General features: G+C 59.4%; 1 protein-coding gene across 1 annotated transcript in view; it reads left to right on the top strand.

Annotated features, from left to right (window-relative positions):
* MYH9 (myosin heavy chain 9) overlaps positions 1-10,922 on the top strand; it is an 89,485-nt gene extending 78,563 nt beyond the window's left edge. The window contains exons 28-41 of the mRNA XM_037068106.1: positions 254-460; positions 696-800; positions 1,088-1,240; positions 2,319-2,567; positions 3,685-3,897; positions 4,019-4,231; positions 4,537-4,698; positions 5,792-5,920; positions 6,754-6,842; positions 6,917-7,040; positions 7,262-7,470; positions 8,059-8,167; positions 8,267-8,439; positions 9,349-10,922. Coding sequence (XP_036924001.1) covers positions 254-460; positions 696-800; positions 1,088-1,240; positions 2,319-2,567; positions 3,685-3,897; positions 4,019-4,231; positions 4,537-4,698; positions 5,792-5,920; positions 6,754-6,842; positions 6,917-7,040; positions 7,262-7,470; positions 8,059-8,167; positions 8,267-8,439; positions 9,349-9,466 — 2,253 coding nt within the window. The 3' untranslated portion in view covers positions 9,467-10,922. The remainder of the gene's footprint in view (positions 1-253; positions 461-695; positions 801-1,087; positions 1,241-2,318; positions 2,568-3,684; positions 3,898-4,018; positions 4,232-4,536; positions 4,699-5,791; positions 5,921-6,753; positions 6,843-6,916; positions 7,041-7,261; positions 7,471-8,058; positions 8,168-8,266; positions 8,440-9,348) is intronic.
* The last annotated feature ends 1,387 nt before the right edge of the window (positions 10,923-12,309 follow it).

Below are 12,309 nucleotides of genomic sequence, written 5' to 3'. Positions count from 1 at the left end.
GTTTTAAACATGGGAAAGCGGAGGCCTTCAGAGAGGAGGACGCGGGCTGGGTGTCAGCTTCCAGCTGAGTGAGGTAGGACCAGGTGCAGGACACTTGCTAGCAGGCCACCTGCCAAACTGGCCAACATCCCTTTGCCGCAGAGGCGGCCATGTCAGGACCCGAACGCTGCCGTCCTTCCTGGGACACTGGAAGGAGCAGCCTCACGGCAGGGCCCGGATGCCCCTCTTTACTCCTTTGCTTCCTCCCCGCCAGGTGAAAGCCAACCTTGAGAAGGCCAAGCAGACCCTGGAGAATGAGCGAGGGGAGCTGGCCAATGAGGTGAAGGTCCTGCTGCAGGGCAAAGGGGACTCAGAGCACAAGCGGAAGAAAGTGGAGGCCCAGCTGCAGGAGCTGCAGGTGAAGTTCAACGAGGGAGAGCGAGTGCGCACGGAGCTGGCCGACAAGGTCACCAAGCTGCAGGTGAGGCCTCTACTGGGACCCAGGGCTGGGTGGTGGTCCCTTTAGGGGCTCCTCGGTCTGGAGTGCCTCCAGTTCTCTGGGACTCCTGCCCTGGGTCATGCTTCATATTGGCCCCTCAGCCAGGTTTCTGGGTTTGGCCTGTCACTCAGGACCAGGTTGCCCTAGAGGCACCCAGATGGGGCCAGAGTGGTCATGGTTGAGCTCTTGGGCTTCTGTGTCTCCCGTCCCCGTGCAGGTGGAGTTGGACAACGTGACGGGTCTTCTCACCCAGTCTGACAGCAAGTCCAGCAAGCTCACCAAGGACTTCTCCACTCTGGAGTCACAGCTGCAGGACACACAGGTAAGGCTGGCAGCAGGATTCTGGAGCTGGACCATTTCCTGCGAGGATGCAATTCCCACATGGCAGCACCTGCCAGGCCTCCGAGTGACCCACCCCAGGGCTCCTCAGATTATCCATCCTCCCTTGCATCCACCGGGTCTCTGGGTCTTCCCGGCTCCCAACCAGGTCCCTATAAGCTGTCCCCTGAGTCAGAGGAACCAGCTGCTCCCTCTCGCCATGGGAGTGGGTTCCCGGAAGCTCTGGTGCTGCGCCTCCTGAGCCCTGCGTCCCTCTTGTCCTCGGAGTAGGAGCTGCTGCAGGAGGAGAACCGGCAGAAGCTGGGCCTGAGCACCAAGCTGAAGCAGGTGGAAGACGAGAAGAATTCCCTGAAGGAGCAGCTGGAGGAGGAGGAGGAGGCCAAGCACAACCTAGAGAAGCAGATTGCCTCCCTGCAGGCCCAGGTTTGGTGATAGGTCACCTGCAAGACCCCCAGGCTGCCGGGTGGCTCAGGGACACTGGTCAGATTCTATGGGCTGGGTGTTCCCCGGTTGGACTGAGCTGGGTGCCCTTCCTCTCGGGGGAGTTCACATCCTCTCCAGCACAGGGCTCCTGGCCCTGGGTCCCCAGGTAGAATTCTGGGATCCGTGAACTTGGGGGATGAGACTGAACATCCTTGCTTTCACCACTCTCTAGCTGACACCTAGCATTTCCTACCTGTTGAATGCAGACCACAAGTCACAGCAGTCCCAGTGCCTGTCGTCCTGGTCACTAGAAACCAGCACTCACCATGTCCAGACACGGCAGGGCTTTGGGGGTGTCACTGTGCTCCCTGCACTTCAGGAGGTGCTCATGGAGAAGCACATGGTCATGGCACCAGTTCAGTGTGACATCTGATGGCCACCTTGTCCGCATTGACTTTCCTGATCATCCTCAGTATTTTGTGTGTCCACTCGGGGTGAGGAGAAGGAGTCCCAGTCTGCTCTACGCTGTCACAGGATCCACGGCCTAAAGTGGACCAAGAGCCCCATCCTAGATTCTGTGCTGGGACTTCAGTGTGCCAGGCCAGATATGCCCTACTCACAGGACGGGCCATGGTCTGCTCCACGGTCTGGGTAGGAGGAGTTAGCACGTAGGCAAGGTGGCAGCCCTCTGTCCACATGCAAGGAGGATGCAGGACAGGTGCCCGGGGTCCTTGTGCCCCCAGCAAATTCTCCAGAGGGCACTGGCCCTGCTGCGTGGGGCGAGGTGACTGGCGGACATGCCCACTTGGGCCTCGGTCTTTGTAAATGAGCAGCCTGGAGGGGGTCACAGCAGAGAGGCCCCCAGAGCTGACCTGCCCTCGGCTCCATGGAACATACAGACGCCCTCGGCACAGTGTTCGTCTCTCTAGCCTGCTGGAAGGGGGCAGTGTCCCACCTCGGTTGGCTCCCTGGTCTGTGTTCATGAGCAGCAGGCCAGCTTCGGCTGCCTCAGGTACAGGTGTGTGCCCTGAGCGGGTGCCATCATAAGGGTACCTCCTTATTCCCTGCTCCTGGCCAGGTGACTGACATGAAGAAGAGGATGGAGGATGGTGTGGGATGTCTCGAGACTGTGGAAGAAGCCAAGAAGAAGCTGCAGAAGGACCTGGAGGGGCTGAGCCAGCGCTACGAGGAGAAGGTGGCCGCCTACGACAAGCTGGAGAAGACCAAGACACGGCTGCAGCAGGAGCTGGATGACCTGCTCGTGGACCTGGACCACCAACGGCAGAGCGTCTCCAACCTGGAGAAGAAGCAGAAGAAGTTTGACCAGGTGTGTGCTGCCCGCAAGCTCCTCCTCATTTCCTCTCTTCCTCTAGCACCGTGGCTTCAGGCCAAGGCCACTGACCAGGAGCGGGCCCTGGGATCCCATCACCACCTGCAGGCCCTGGGAGGTGGCACTGGGTTTCCTGCTGGTGGAGGGGCCTGGCAGGGAAGTGCTTGGAGCAGGCCGTCTTCACACCTAAATACTCAGGTTTAGCACCGAGTGTTCGGCTTTCTGTTTCTTATAGTTTTCACATTTTTAAATAATGATACAATTTTAATTACTTTGAATTGTGGTTCACGTGACTGTACCTCCTCTTCACTCTAAAGGACCTGAGGCAGCTTGCAGTCACGCTGACACGGGGCTGGGATAGCAAACTAGAATAAGTGGGGCTCGGGTCCCAGGCTTGTGCTACCTGGCGCCCACCATTTTGGAAGGAGGTGTCTTGGGCTTGGCCCTGCTGCCTCCTCTCCTGTCGTCTCTGGCCGTTGTTCTGCTGTCAGGGCGGAGTCACGTAGTTGCTCTGCAGACACGGCCCCTAAAGTCTAAAGCATTTACTCCCTGGTTCTTTTAGAAATAGTTTGCGCAAAGGTCAAGGGAAGGTTGGAATACAAGGCCTGGTGAGGGGCGGCCCACACAGAGTGGACCAGGGGGATTTAAATTCACAAAGTTGGGGGCGGCCACACTTGGGCTTCAGGTTTCTAAGCAGCCAGAGTCACAGGCTTCAAGGTAAACGCCATCCGTTCATTCAGGAGAACTTCCGAAGCCTTTCCACATTGGGAACATGCAATTTCCTGTGGGTTCCCATGAAAGGTGTGCTGTGTGACGTAAGGAACCCTTATTAAGTGATAACAAGGACAGACTTTCTGCAAGGTGGCAGGGATGATCTCCACCCTCGTCCGGTGACAGGGACATACTGAGCAGTGCACGTCACCGTGGGAACAGCTGGGTTCCCCTGGCAGCCGCCTGGTGCTGGCTGTTCCTGGTGCCCACCCCTCAGACCCGGCCCAGGCCCTTCATTTCTCAAGGAGCTGGGTCTGGATGGTGCGCCTGCGTGAGGTGAGCAGGTTCGGAGCTCCTTGTAGGAGTTCGTTGCCCGAGACTGACGGCGCCTCATCTCTCCCAGCTCCTGGCTGAGGAGAAGACCATCTCGGCCAAGTATGCGGAGGAGCGCGACAGGGCTGAGGCAGAGGCCCGAGAGAAGGAGACCAAGGCGCTGTCGCTGGCCCGGGCCCTGGAGGAGGCCATGGAGCAGAAGGCAGAGCTGGAGCGGCTCAACAAGCAGTTCCGCACGGAGATGGAGGACCTCGTGAGCTCCAAGGACGACGTGGGCAAGAGCGTGAGTCCTGGGAGGGGCCGGGGCGGGGGGCGCAGAGGACGAGCGGGTGAGTGGGCACTGAGGCAGGGGTCTCGGGAGCCTCCTGTCCCTCTGCTCATGGCTCTGGTCCCTTTGAGGGCAGGTCCATGAGCTGGAGAAGTCTAAGCGGGCCCTGGAGCAGCAAGTCGAAGAGATGAAGACCCAGCTCGAGGAGCTGGAGGACGAGCTGCAGGCCACCGAGGACGCCAAGCTCCGGCTGGAGGTGAACCTGCAGGCCATGAAAGCCCAGTTCGAGCGGGACCTGCAGGGCCGGGACGAGCAGAGTGAGGAGAAGAAGAAGCAGCTGGTCAGACAGGTGTGTGAGGCCCTCCCGCTCCCCTGGACAGGGACTCTGCCCCCCAGCCTGCCCCCGCGTTCCCAGCAGGCTTCTTTCTGTCCTTCCTCCACCTGGATTGTCCGGGGCTCCTTGCAACTTTCTTCCAGGCCTCTGCCCTCAGGGTGCGGGGGGTAGCTGTGGCCCTGTCGGGGTCATCTGTTAAGCCCTCCATGTGGCCCCTGGAGGCTGCATGGACCCCAGAACTGGGCTGAAGCCCCTGGGCTCAGAGCTGGAGTCGGGTGTGTGCGTGGGTCCGGCCTCTAGAGCTGCCAGTGTCTCCCCAGGTGCGGGAGATGGAGGCAGAGCTGGAAGACGAGCGGAAGCAGCGCTCTATGGCAATGGCCGCTCGGAAGAAGCTGGAGATGGACCTGAAGGACCTGGAGGCCCACATCGACTCTGCCAACAAGAACCGTGACGAAGCCATCAAACAGCTACGGAAGCTGCAGGTGAGGTCAGGCTGGAGCCAGCCAGATCTGGCCAGACTCGGTGGCCCTGGGCTCAGCGCGGGGCTGGGACGCTAGTGGGGTGTTGAGTGAATGCTGGGGAGTGCCGCTCTCCCCCAGCTGGGGAAGGCCTTGGTGGCCTTAGCCCATCTCACAGATGGAGACTCAGGCCCAGAGGCTGAAGGGAAACCGTCTGAGAGCAAACCTGCAGGATGGCCTATGCCTTTGAGTGTGTTAGAGAACAGAGCGTGCACACCCAGCTCTGCGGTGGGGTCAGGGGAGGTGGTCACCTAGTCGCACATGTTCTGAATAAACCTGCTGTGGCCCCGGGTACCCCCTGCAGCCTAATGGGTGATGACGGAAGGTTGGGGCTGAGGTTCAGAGGAGCAGCCGGAGCAGGGACACACCTGGGACATTCTCACCTGACCCCTAGTTAAAAGAGAGCAAATTTTAAAGTTTTCTGAGATGCCACGTTACACCCAGCACCCTGGCAGCAACAAGAACACATTTAAAGGTCCGTGGTTGGTGAGGGCACAGGCACAGATGCCCTGCAGGCTGCTGGCATTCTCTTCCTAGCCTCTGGGTGCAGCTAACAGGAGTCGTACCCTTTGACATGGGAGTCTCGGTTTGGGGTTTTCTTCCCAAGAAGAAAAAAAGCTACTTCACGAAATCTTTGGAATGAAAGCACACAGCACTAGATGAAGAAGGAAGGAGTCCCTCCCTCCCTGTGGTCGGGACAACCCGGCAGGGGGCAGGCATGCGCCGGGGAGGGGGCAGCAGTGAGGGATCCCGGTGCCCAGGGGGCTGCAGGGAGTGGAAGTCACGCAGCTGGGGCCAGTACGTGCGCCATGTGACTTGCAGGCCCAGAGTGTGTCTGTGGATCCTAAGGGCCCAGAAGTGCGCAAATGGTGGGTGGCAAAGGGACTTTGTACTTTAGCTACTATTGCACCCTTTTTAACGGTCCTGTCAGGGTGAAAAGCAGCCCCAAGGTCCTGGTCCATATTGTCTCTGGAGTGGGTGGGTAGGAGGACGGTGGGCAGGGGCTGGATGGTGGCTTCTGGGGTAGGAGTGTCCAGCGTCTCCTCTCCGCCCCCAGGCCCAGATGAAGGACTACATGCGTGAGCTGGATGACACGCGTGCCTCCCGTGAGGAGATCCTGGCGCAGGCCAAGGAGAACGAGAAGAAGCTGAAGAGCATGGAGGCTGAGATGATTCAGCTGCAGGAGGTGGTCTGGGGCCGGGGAGGGGGAGGGGAGACGTAGGGTCCCTGCCCCGTGGTGGGAGGGCAGTTCAGAGCCTCCCCTGGGCCAGCACTGGGTGGGCACGGAAACACAGTAGTGGAGCTCCAGGGATGAGTGGGGTGGCTCTCTGTGACGGAAGTCCCTGCAGGGCTTCGCTAAGTGGCAGGGCTCCCTGGAGGGAAAGGACACTGTGTGAAATGGGGCCTGGAGAGGAGGGGTCCCTCCCAGACGTCTGTCCCTGAGTGTCCCCTTGTCTGTCACATGAGGCACATGCGGAAGCATTCTGCTTCTCGCTGGTCCCAACATCCAGGCATGTCCTTTTTTGCTCCTGCCTTATTGGCTGCACTCTCCTTTGGTCACATTTGGGTCTTTGTCCATGGTGTCTCACCCTGGGGGTGAGGCCCCTTTCCTTCACTTGGCTTTCAGGGTCCTCACTCCCAGGTCCCAGCACACATCTCATTCTGGTCACTCCCAGTGCCTGGTCTGCCTGGGGTGAAGAGGGTCCAGCATGCCCCATTTGGCCAGGACGGTTTCCTTCTTACCTCTACATCCCCGGCACCAGGCCTGGTTCCTAGCACTCAGATGTGTGGGCTTTGTAAACATATGGTGCCCCCGCTTTGACCTCAGAGGGAGGAGTCAGGCCTGTGAGCCAGAGGGGCTCCTGAGAAAGGACTTCATGGAGGAGGTGGGCCCAGGAAGGCATACAGGAGAGGGCCAGGGGCTTGGGGAGGATGGCAGTGCAGAGGGCCCAGCGTGGAAGAGGTGGCCTTTCAGGGTGTGAGCCGTCCAGCAGGTCACACTGTGGGTTCTCACGGCAGGAACTGGCAGCTGCCGAGCGTGCCAAGCGTCAGGCCCAGCAGGAGCGGGACGAGCTGGCCGACGAGATTGCCAACAGCAGTGGCAAAGGGTGAGCAGAGGCGGGTGTTGTGGGGGAGCCCTCCTCTGGGACAGGCCCCTTCTCACTCCCCCGACCTTTCCCAGGGCCCTGGCATTGGAGGAGAAGCGGCGCCTGGAGGCTCGCATCGCCCAGCTGGAAGAGGAGTTGGAGGAGGAGCAGGGCAACACGGAGCTGGTGAACGACAGGCTGAAGAAGGCCAACCTGCAGGTGCGCGGGGTGGGGTCCTCCCGGGGACGCCCTCTGCACCAGGCTTGGGGCTACAGGTTCCGAGCACCCCCTGGGCAAAGCCCCAGCTTCTGGGATGCTTAGGGGAGGAGGTTCTAGCTGTTGTTAGGTTTGGGGGACCGGTATTATCAGGAGCTCTGCCCACCTCTGTCCCCAGCAGGATCCCCAGCTTTCCTCAAGGTCATTGGCCCTTCTTCCCACAGATCGACCAGATCAACACTGACCTGAACCTGGAGCGCAGCCACGCCCAGAAGAACGAGAATGCCAGGCAGCAGCTTGAGCGCCAGAACAAGGAGCTTAAGGTCAAGCTGCAGGAGATGGAGGGCACTGTCAAGTCCAAGTACAAGGCCTCCATCACTGCCCTGGAGGCTAAGATCGCACAACTGGAAGAGCAGCTGGACAACGAGACCAAGTAGGTACCCCTGTCCTGTCACCTGGAACAGTCTTCAAGCCCAGCTGCAGTCCTGTCCCTGAGTCCAGTCAGGAACCAGCTTTCTGTCCCTGAGTCCCAGAGCTGTTTCCCCCATCCTGACGGGGCTGTCCTCTGTTTCCCTGGGGCCTTGTGGAGTTGGAGTAGCTGTGCATGGCCAAGAGATAGGTTTTGGGGACCACCTCTGAGGGCTGCACAGAGAGAGGTAGGGGGCTCCCAGCCACCTGGGGGATAACTGGGCTGAGCAAGACAGACTTGTTTGCAGTTAACAGGGGCCACACTGGAGCCCAGTCTCACACTCCCTTTTCCCTAGCTGCAGTGTGCTGTGAGGTGTCACTTCCCTTCCTGCAGCCCCGGTTTCCCTATCTGAGAAATGTTGTTAATTAGCCTGCCTCTGGGAAAGACAAGCTCATAGTGGCTGTTCAGTTAAAAGGGGCCACCTGGGCATCAAGGCCTCCCTGGAGGGCAAATTCCAGTGAGGCCCTGGGATGGGCGGTCCAGCTTGTGATTTGTGGGCCAGACCCTCTGAAGGAGGTCGCCCCCCTGAGCTGCTCTGTCTGTACCTGGCAGGGAGCGCCAGGCGGCAAGCAAGCAGGTGCGTCGGGCCGAGAAGAAGCTGAAGGACGTGTTGCTGCAGGTGGACGACGAGCGCAGGAATGCGGAGCAGTTCAAGGACCAGGTGTGCTTGTGGGCAGAGCAGTGGGGCCCTGGGCTGGCGGGTGGGGCCAGGTGGACCACCGTCTCCCAGAGTCCTAACCCCGGCCACCCCTCTGCACAGGCCGACAAGGCGTCCACCCGCCTGAAGCAGCTCAAGCGGCAGCTGGAGGAGGCTGAGGAGGAGGCCCAGCGGGCCAACGCCTCCCGCAGGAAGCTGCAGCGCGAGCTGGAGGACGCCACGGAGACTGCCGACGCCATGAACCGCGAGGTCAGCTCCCTCAAGAACAAACTCAGGTGAGCCCTGCCTCCACCCAGCACATCTTTCTCCCTCCAAAAGCTCACTCCTTGTGCAGGGCACTGCAGACAGCGAAGCTCTGTGAAGGGGGGTGCCCTTTCTCAGTGGTCCTCGGGCGGCACCGTGCTTGAGGCGAGAAAGCGCTGGTTCAGGGGCTGCTTGCCCCTCGGGGATCCTCTCACCTCCGGGGCTATGGCCCAGCCTGTGGCATAAACTGAGCTGTGGGTCATTCAGCCCATCCTGCTGGGAAGTCTGCTCATGGGGCTGCTCACACCCTGCTGTGCAGAGGTGCCCCCGCCCATCCCAGGTGCCTGGAGAGTGCTCGTTGGCAGAGGCTGCCGTCACCATACTGGGCCTCGGGACAGAGAGTGGCTGCCTTGCATTTCTCCAGGGCGCGTTGACATCCAAGAAGTGGGAAATGGCTGAGGCAGGGGTCTTCCCCCACCACCCATCCTCATTTCTGCTGTCTTTTCATGACAGTCCTCTTTTAAAGCAGGAAATCAACATGAGCAGACACTCTAGTCAGTGTTTAACATTCATTTTCTATGTGCGATGGGAAAAGGCGCCAGTCTTCGCACTCTGCTTCCGTAGCTCTTGGTTTTTCCCGTTTTATACTTAGTTACGGGAGGCATTTTGCGGGAGGCGATCCCATCTGATCTTCTGCCTTTCCCCCTTTTTATCTGTCCTGATTTTGTGGATGCGTTTGCCTGTTTCTGGGACGAAGAGAAAGCTTTACTGGCCTGCTCTGGTAGCGGCCCTGTCCTGCCTGCAGGCAGTGGCCCAGAGGCCCTGGGTAGTTTCTCCCGTGGGATGTTAGGCACCAGTTTCCCTCTAGGGGTCGCTGTGGAATGTGTGAGCTGTGCTCGTGCCACCCTGGCTGGCCCTCTAACCTCTGCCTCTGCCCCCAGGCGGGGGGACCTGCCATTTGTCGTGCCCCGCCGAATGGCCCGGAAAGGTGCTGGCGAATGCTCAGATGAGGAGGTGGACGGCAAAGCTGATGGGGCTGAAGCCAAAGCTGCCGAATAACCTCTCCTCCTGCTGCCCAAGAAGGACAGACAGACCTACCGACCAACCGACCAAGGGATGACTCCGCCTCCCCTTCCTACCCCCCACCTTCTTGGGACTGCTGTGACCAAACTCTCAACCCCTCCCACCAGGCCTGGGGCCCTCAGGCCTGCGCTCCCCTCCCCGGCCCCACAGGCCTTGTTGAGGGCCTTCAGCTTCTCTGCTGCAGCCTCTCCCCTCCCCTCCCCTGCACCCCAGAATCTGATACCAAAGAGTCAGGGTCCTGGGCCCTGAGCTCAGGAATGTGTGGCCTGCTGGCCCTCCGGCCCTCTCCTGCCAAAAGCACAAGGCGGCAAGGCAAGAAGGGAGGCCACTGGGGCGGGCCAGAGAGTTTTCTACAATCTATTTTTATTGACCCTAAGGTGTTCTGAGAGCCCAGCACCCCAGAAGAGTGGTCACCTTCCTGCCTCCGCCACCAGCACTCCCCCCACCCTCCACCCCCATCTTTGCTGTTGGCAATCACACGTGGTGACCTCACACCCTCTGCCCCATCCGCCCTCCTCCCCTGGGCTCTGGGTGGCCTGGTGAGGGCAGGCCCAGGGGCGCCACCTCTGTGCAGGGCACAGAATGCAGGGCACAGAATGCCAGGCATGGGCAGGGAGGTAGCCCCACCCAACTCACACTGGGCAGCGCCCCGTCCCCTTCCCGATCCTAAGATGTCTCAAGTGCAATGATGACCCCGTCCCTCCTCTGCTGAGGGCAGCCAGTCCCGTCACCACAAGGTCACTGGGCCGAGCAGATGGGGCCTAGGGGCGAAGCTGGAAAGGCCAGCAGTGTCTTCTCCCAACACTCTTGGGGACCAAGTATACGTAATGGTTAAGGGACTTGTCCCGCGTCTGACAGCCAGCGCCTCAGACAGGGCCAGAGGCCCTCCCTCGCCACCCTGCACCTGCTCCAGGACTGGGGCCCCGAGAGGTTTGTCTGCACCGTCGACTCGGTATCTCGGAAGAACTCGCCACCTGCGCAGATGGTTTTTTGAAAGGAGAAAAAAAAGGGTTTTCTTTCCCCCCCTTGTGATAATTGATAAAATCCCCAGTCTTTGTCACTGCCTTCCTTTGGAACCACGTTTAGAAGACAGTAGCATGCCCTACGCTGGTCTACACTGGTTGCTGAATTTACCTGTATTCCTAACTGTTTTGTATATGCTGCATTTAGACTTACTTACGGCAAAGAAGGCATTCTTTTTAAGGAAAACAAACTCAACAAATCATGAAGCTGTGTACAAGCGCATGTGCCTACAGAGCTCTGAATCCAGGTCCCAGTTGCTGTCACAAAGGAGCAACGGCGCTCCCAGCCCCGCCCTATTTTATAGAATAAAAGTGCCTTAGCGTGTGTTGCAGCCATCACCACTACAGGAAGCTGGTTTACAGATGTTTTCCACTGGGCGTCACAATAAAGAGTACCATGTGCTACGTGCCACGTGTCTCCTGGTGTCCGTCCGCCGCAGAGGGCAGCCTGAAGGCAGCGGGCTTTGTTTCGGCACCGGGCACCTGCTTTGTCCCTCCTGGAAGCCTCCGCTGGTGCGGTGTGGCTGGGGCACAGGCCTGAGTGGGGAAGATGCTAGAAAGGTAGGCAGGGCCTAGTTCAGGGACGCTGAGAGCATCTCCTGTAAGCCTGGTCTCACTGTTTACTGCGTACCTACTCTGTGGGTGACAGCGGGCTGGCCCAAGGTAGAGACACAGCCCAGGAAGACTGATGTCCCCACAGCGGCAAGAGGTGGGGGGAGGGAAGAGCGTTTCTCCTTAGAGTAGGGATGTGGCACCCACTTGCCTAAAGGTTGGACACAAGCGGGGAGCCCTGGGCTCCTGTTGGACCTTCACAGGAAAGGTGCCCTTCTCCCCTGGGGAGGCAGCAGCAGCAGCTGCCCTGGGAGGTAGGTGGGGCCAGGCCCTGGAGGGCTTGGGGGCACCTTCCAGCTTTCAGGGCATTGGGTTTTCCAGGCCCTGAGGTTCAGCCACTTTCCTTGTCATATCACCCTTGTCACATCATCCTGGGTTGGGTTCCAGCTTCCCCAGCTCACCGTGACCTTGAACAAGGGAACAGAAGCTTTCTGCCATGTCCGGAGCCAGCAGGGAGAGAGAGGGAAGAAAATTACATTTCCAGAATACTTCAGGGTTCTAAGGGTTTCTCCTGCTCTGGGGACAGGGCATGGTCTCAAAAACAAATGAGAAAGGACATCAGCTCCACTCCCGACTTTTTGGGGAAGTCACTCACCTCCTTGGAAGCTCAGCTTTCCTTTCAGAAACAAGAAATGAAATGTTCCCATCACAGGCGGTTGGAGGGGTTAGGATTCTGTGTGTGAAAATGCTTCAGGAAGTGTCAAGGGCTCAGGCCATGCTGTTTTTTCCCTAAGAGTTGGGCTTTTCTGGGCTAATTTACATTGTAGAAAACCACGAAGGGATAAGGAACCAAACTGACCATCCGACCCATCTTGAAGGGCAGTTTGGTGGCAGTAAGGTCCTCGCGTGGCTGTGCAGCCGTCACCACCGCCCCCCACAGAACTGCTGTCTGCAGAGGAGCTCTGTCCCCAGGAAACAGGACCTCCCCATGTCCCCTCCCCCCCAGCCCCTGACCACTCACTGTCTGTGACCTTGACCCTCCAGGCACCTCATGTCACTGGAGTCACGTGGCCTTTGCCTCTTGGTGGCTGGATTATTGTATGTGAGCGCTGAGTCCTCAGGGCGCATCCCTGGGTGGCATCGTGTGCCGGAGCTGCCTTTTCGTGTGAACCAAACAACTCCATCGTGTGTGTGCATGTGCGTGTGTGGGCCCCAGTGGCACGGGCCCCGCCCACCTTCAGCTTC

Source organism: Sturnira hondurensis, unplaced genomic scaffold (genome assembly GCF_014824575.4).
Source record: "Sturnira hondurensis isolate 20B ecotype Veracruz unplaced genomic scaffold, ASM1482457v3 Scaffold0017436, whole genome shotgun sequence".
Taxonomy (NCBI): Eukaryota; Metazoa; Chordata; class Mammalia; order Chiroptera; family Phyllostomidae; genus Sturnira; species Sturnira hondurensis.
The sequence above is the reverse complement of the archived record's forward strand: the minus strand, read 5'-3'. Positions and strand labels throughout refer to the sequence as shown.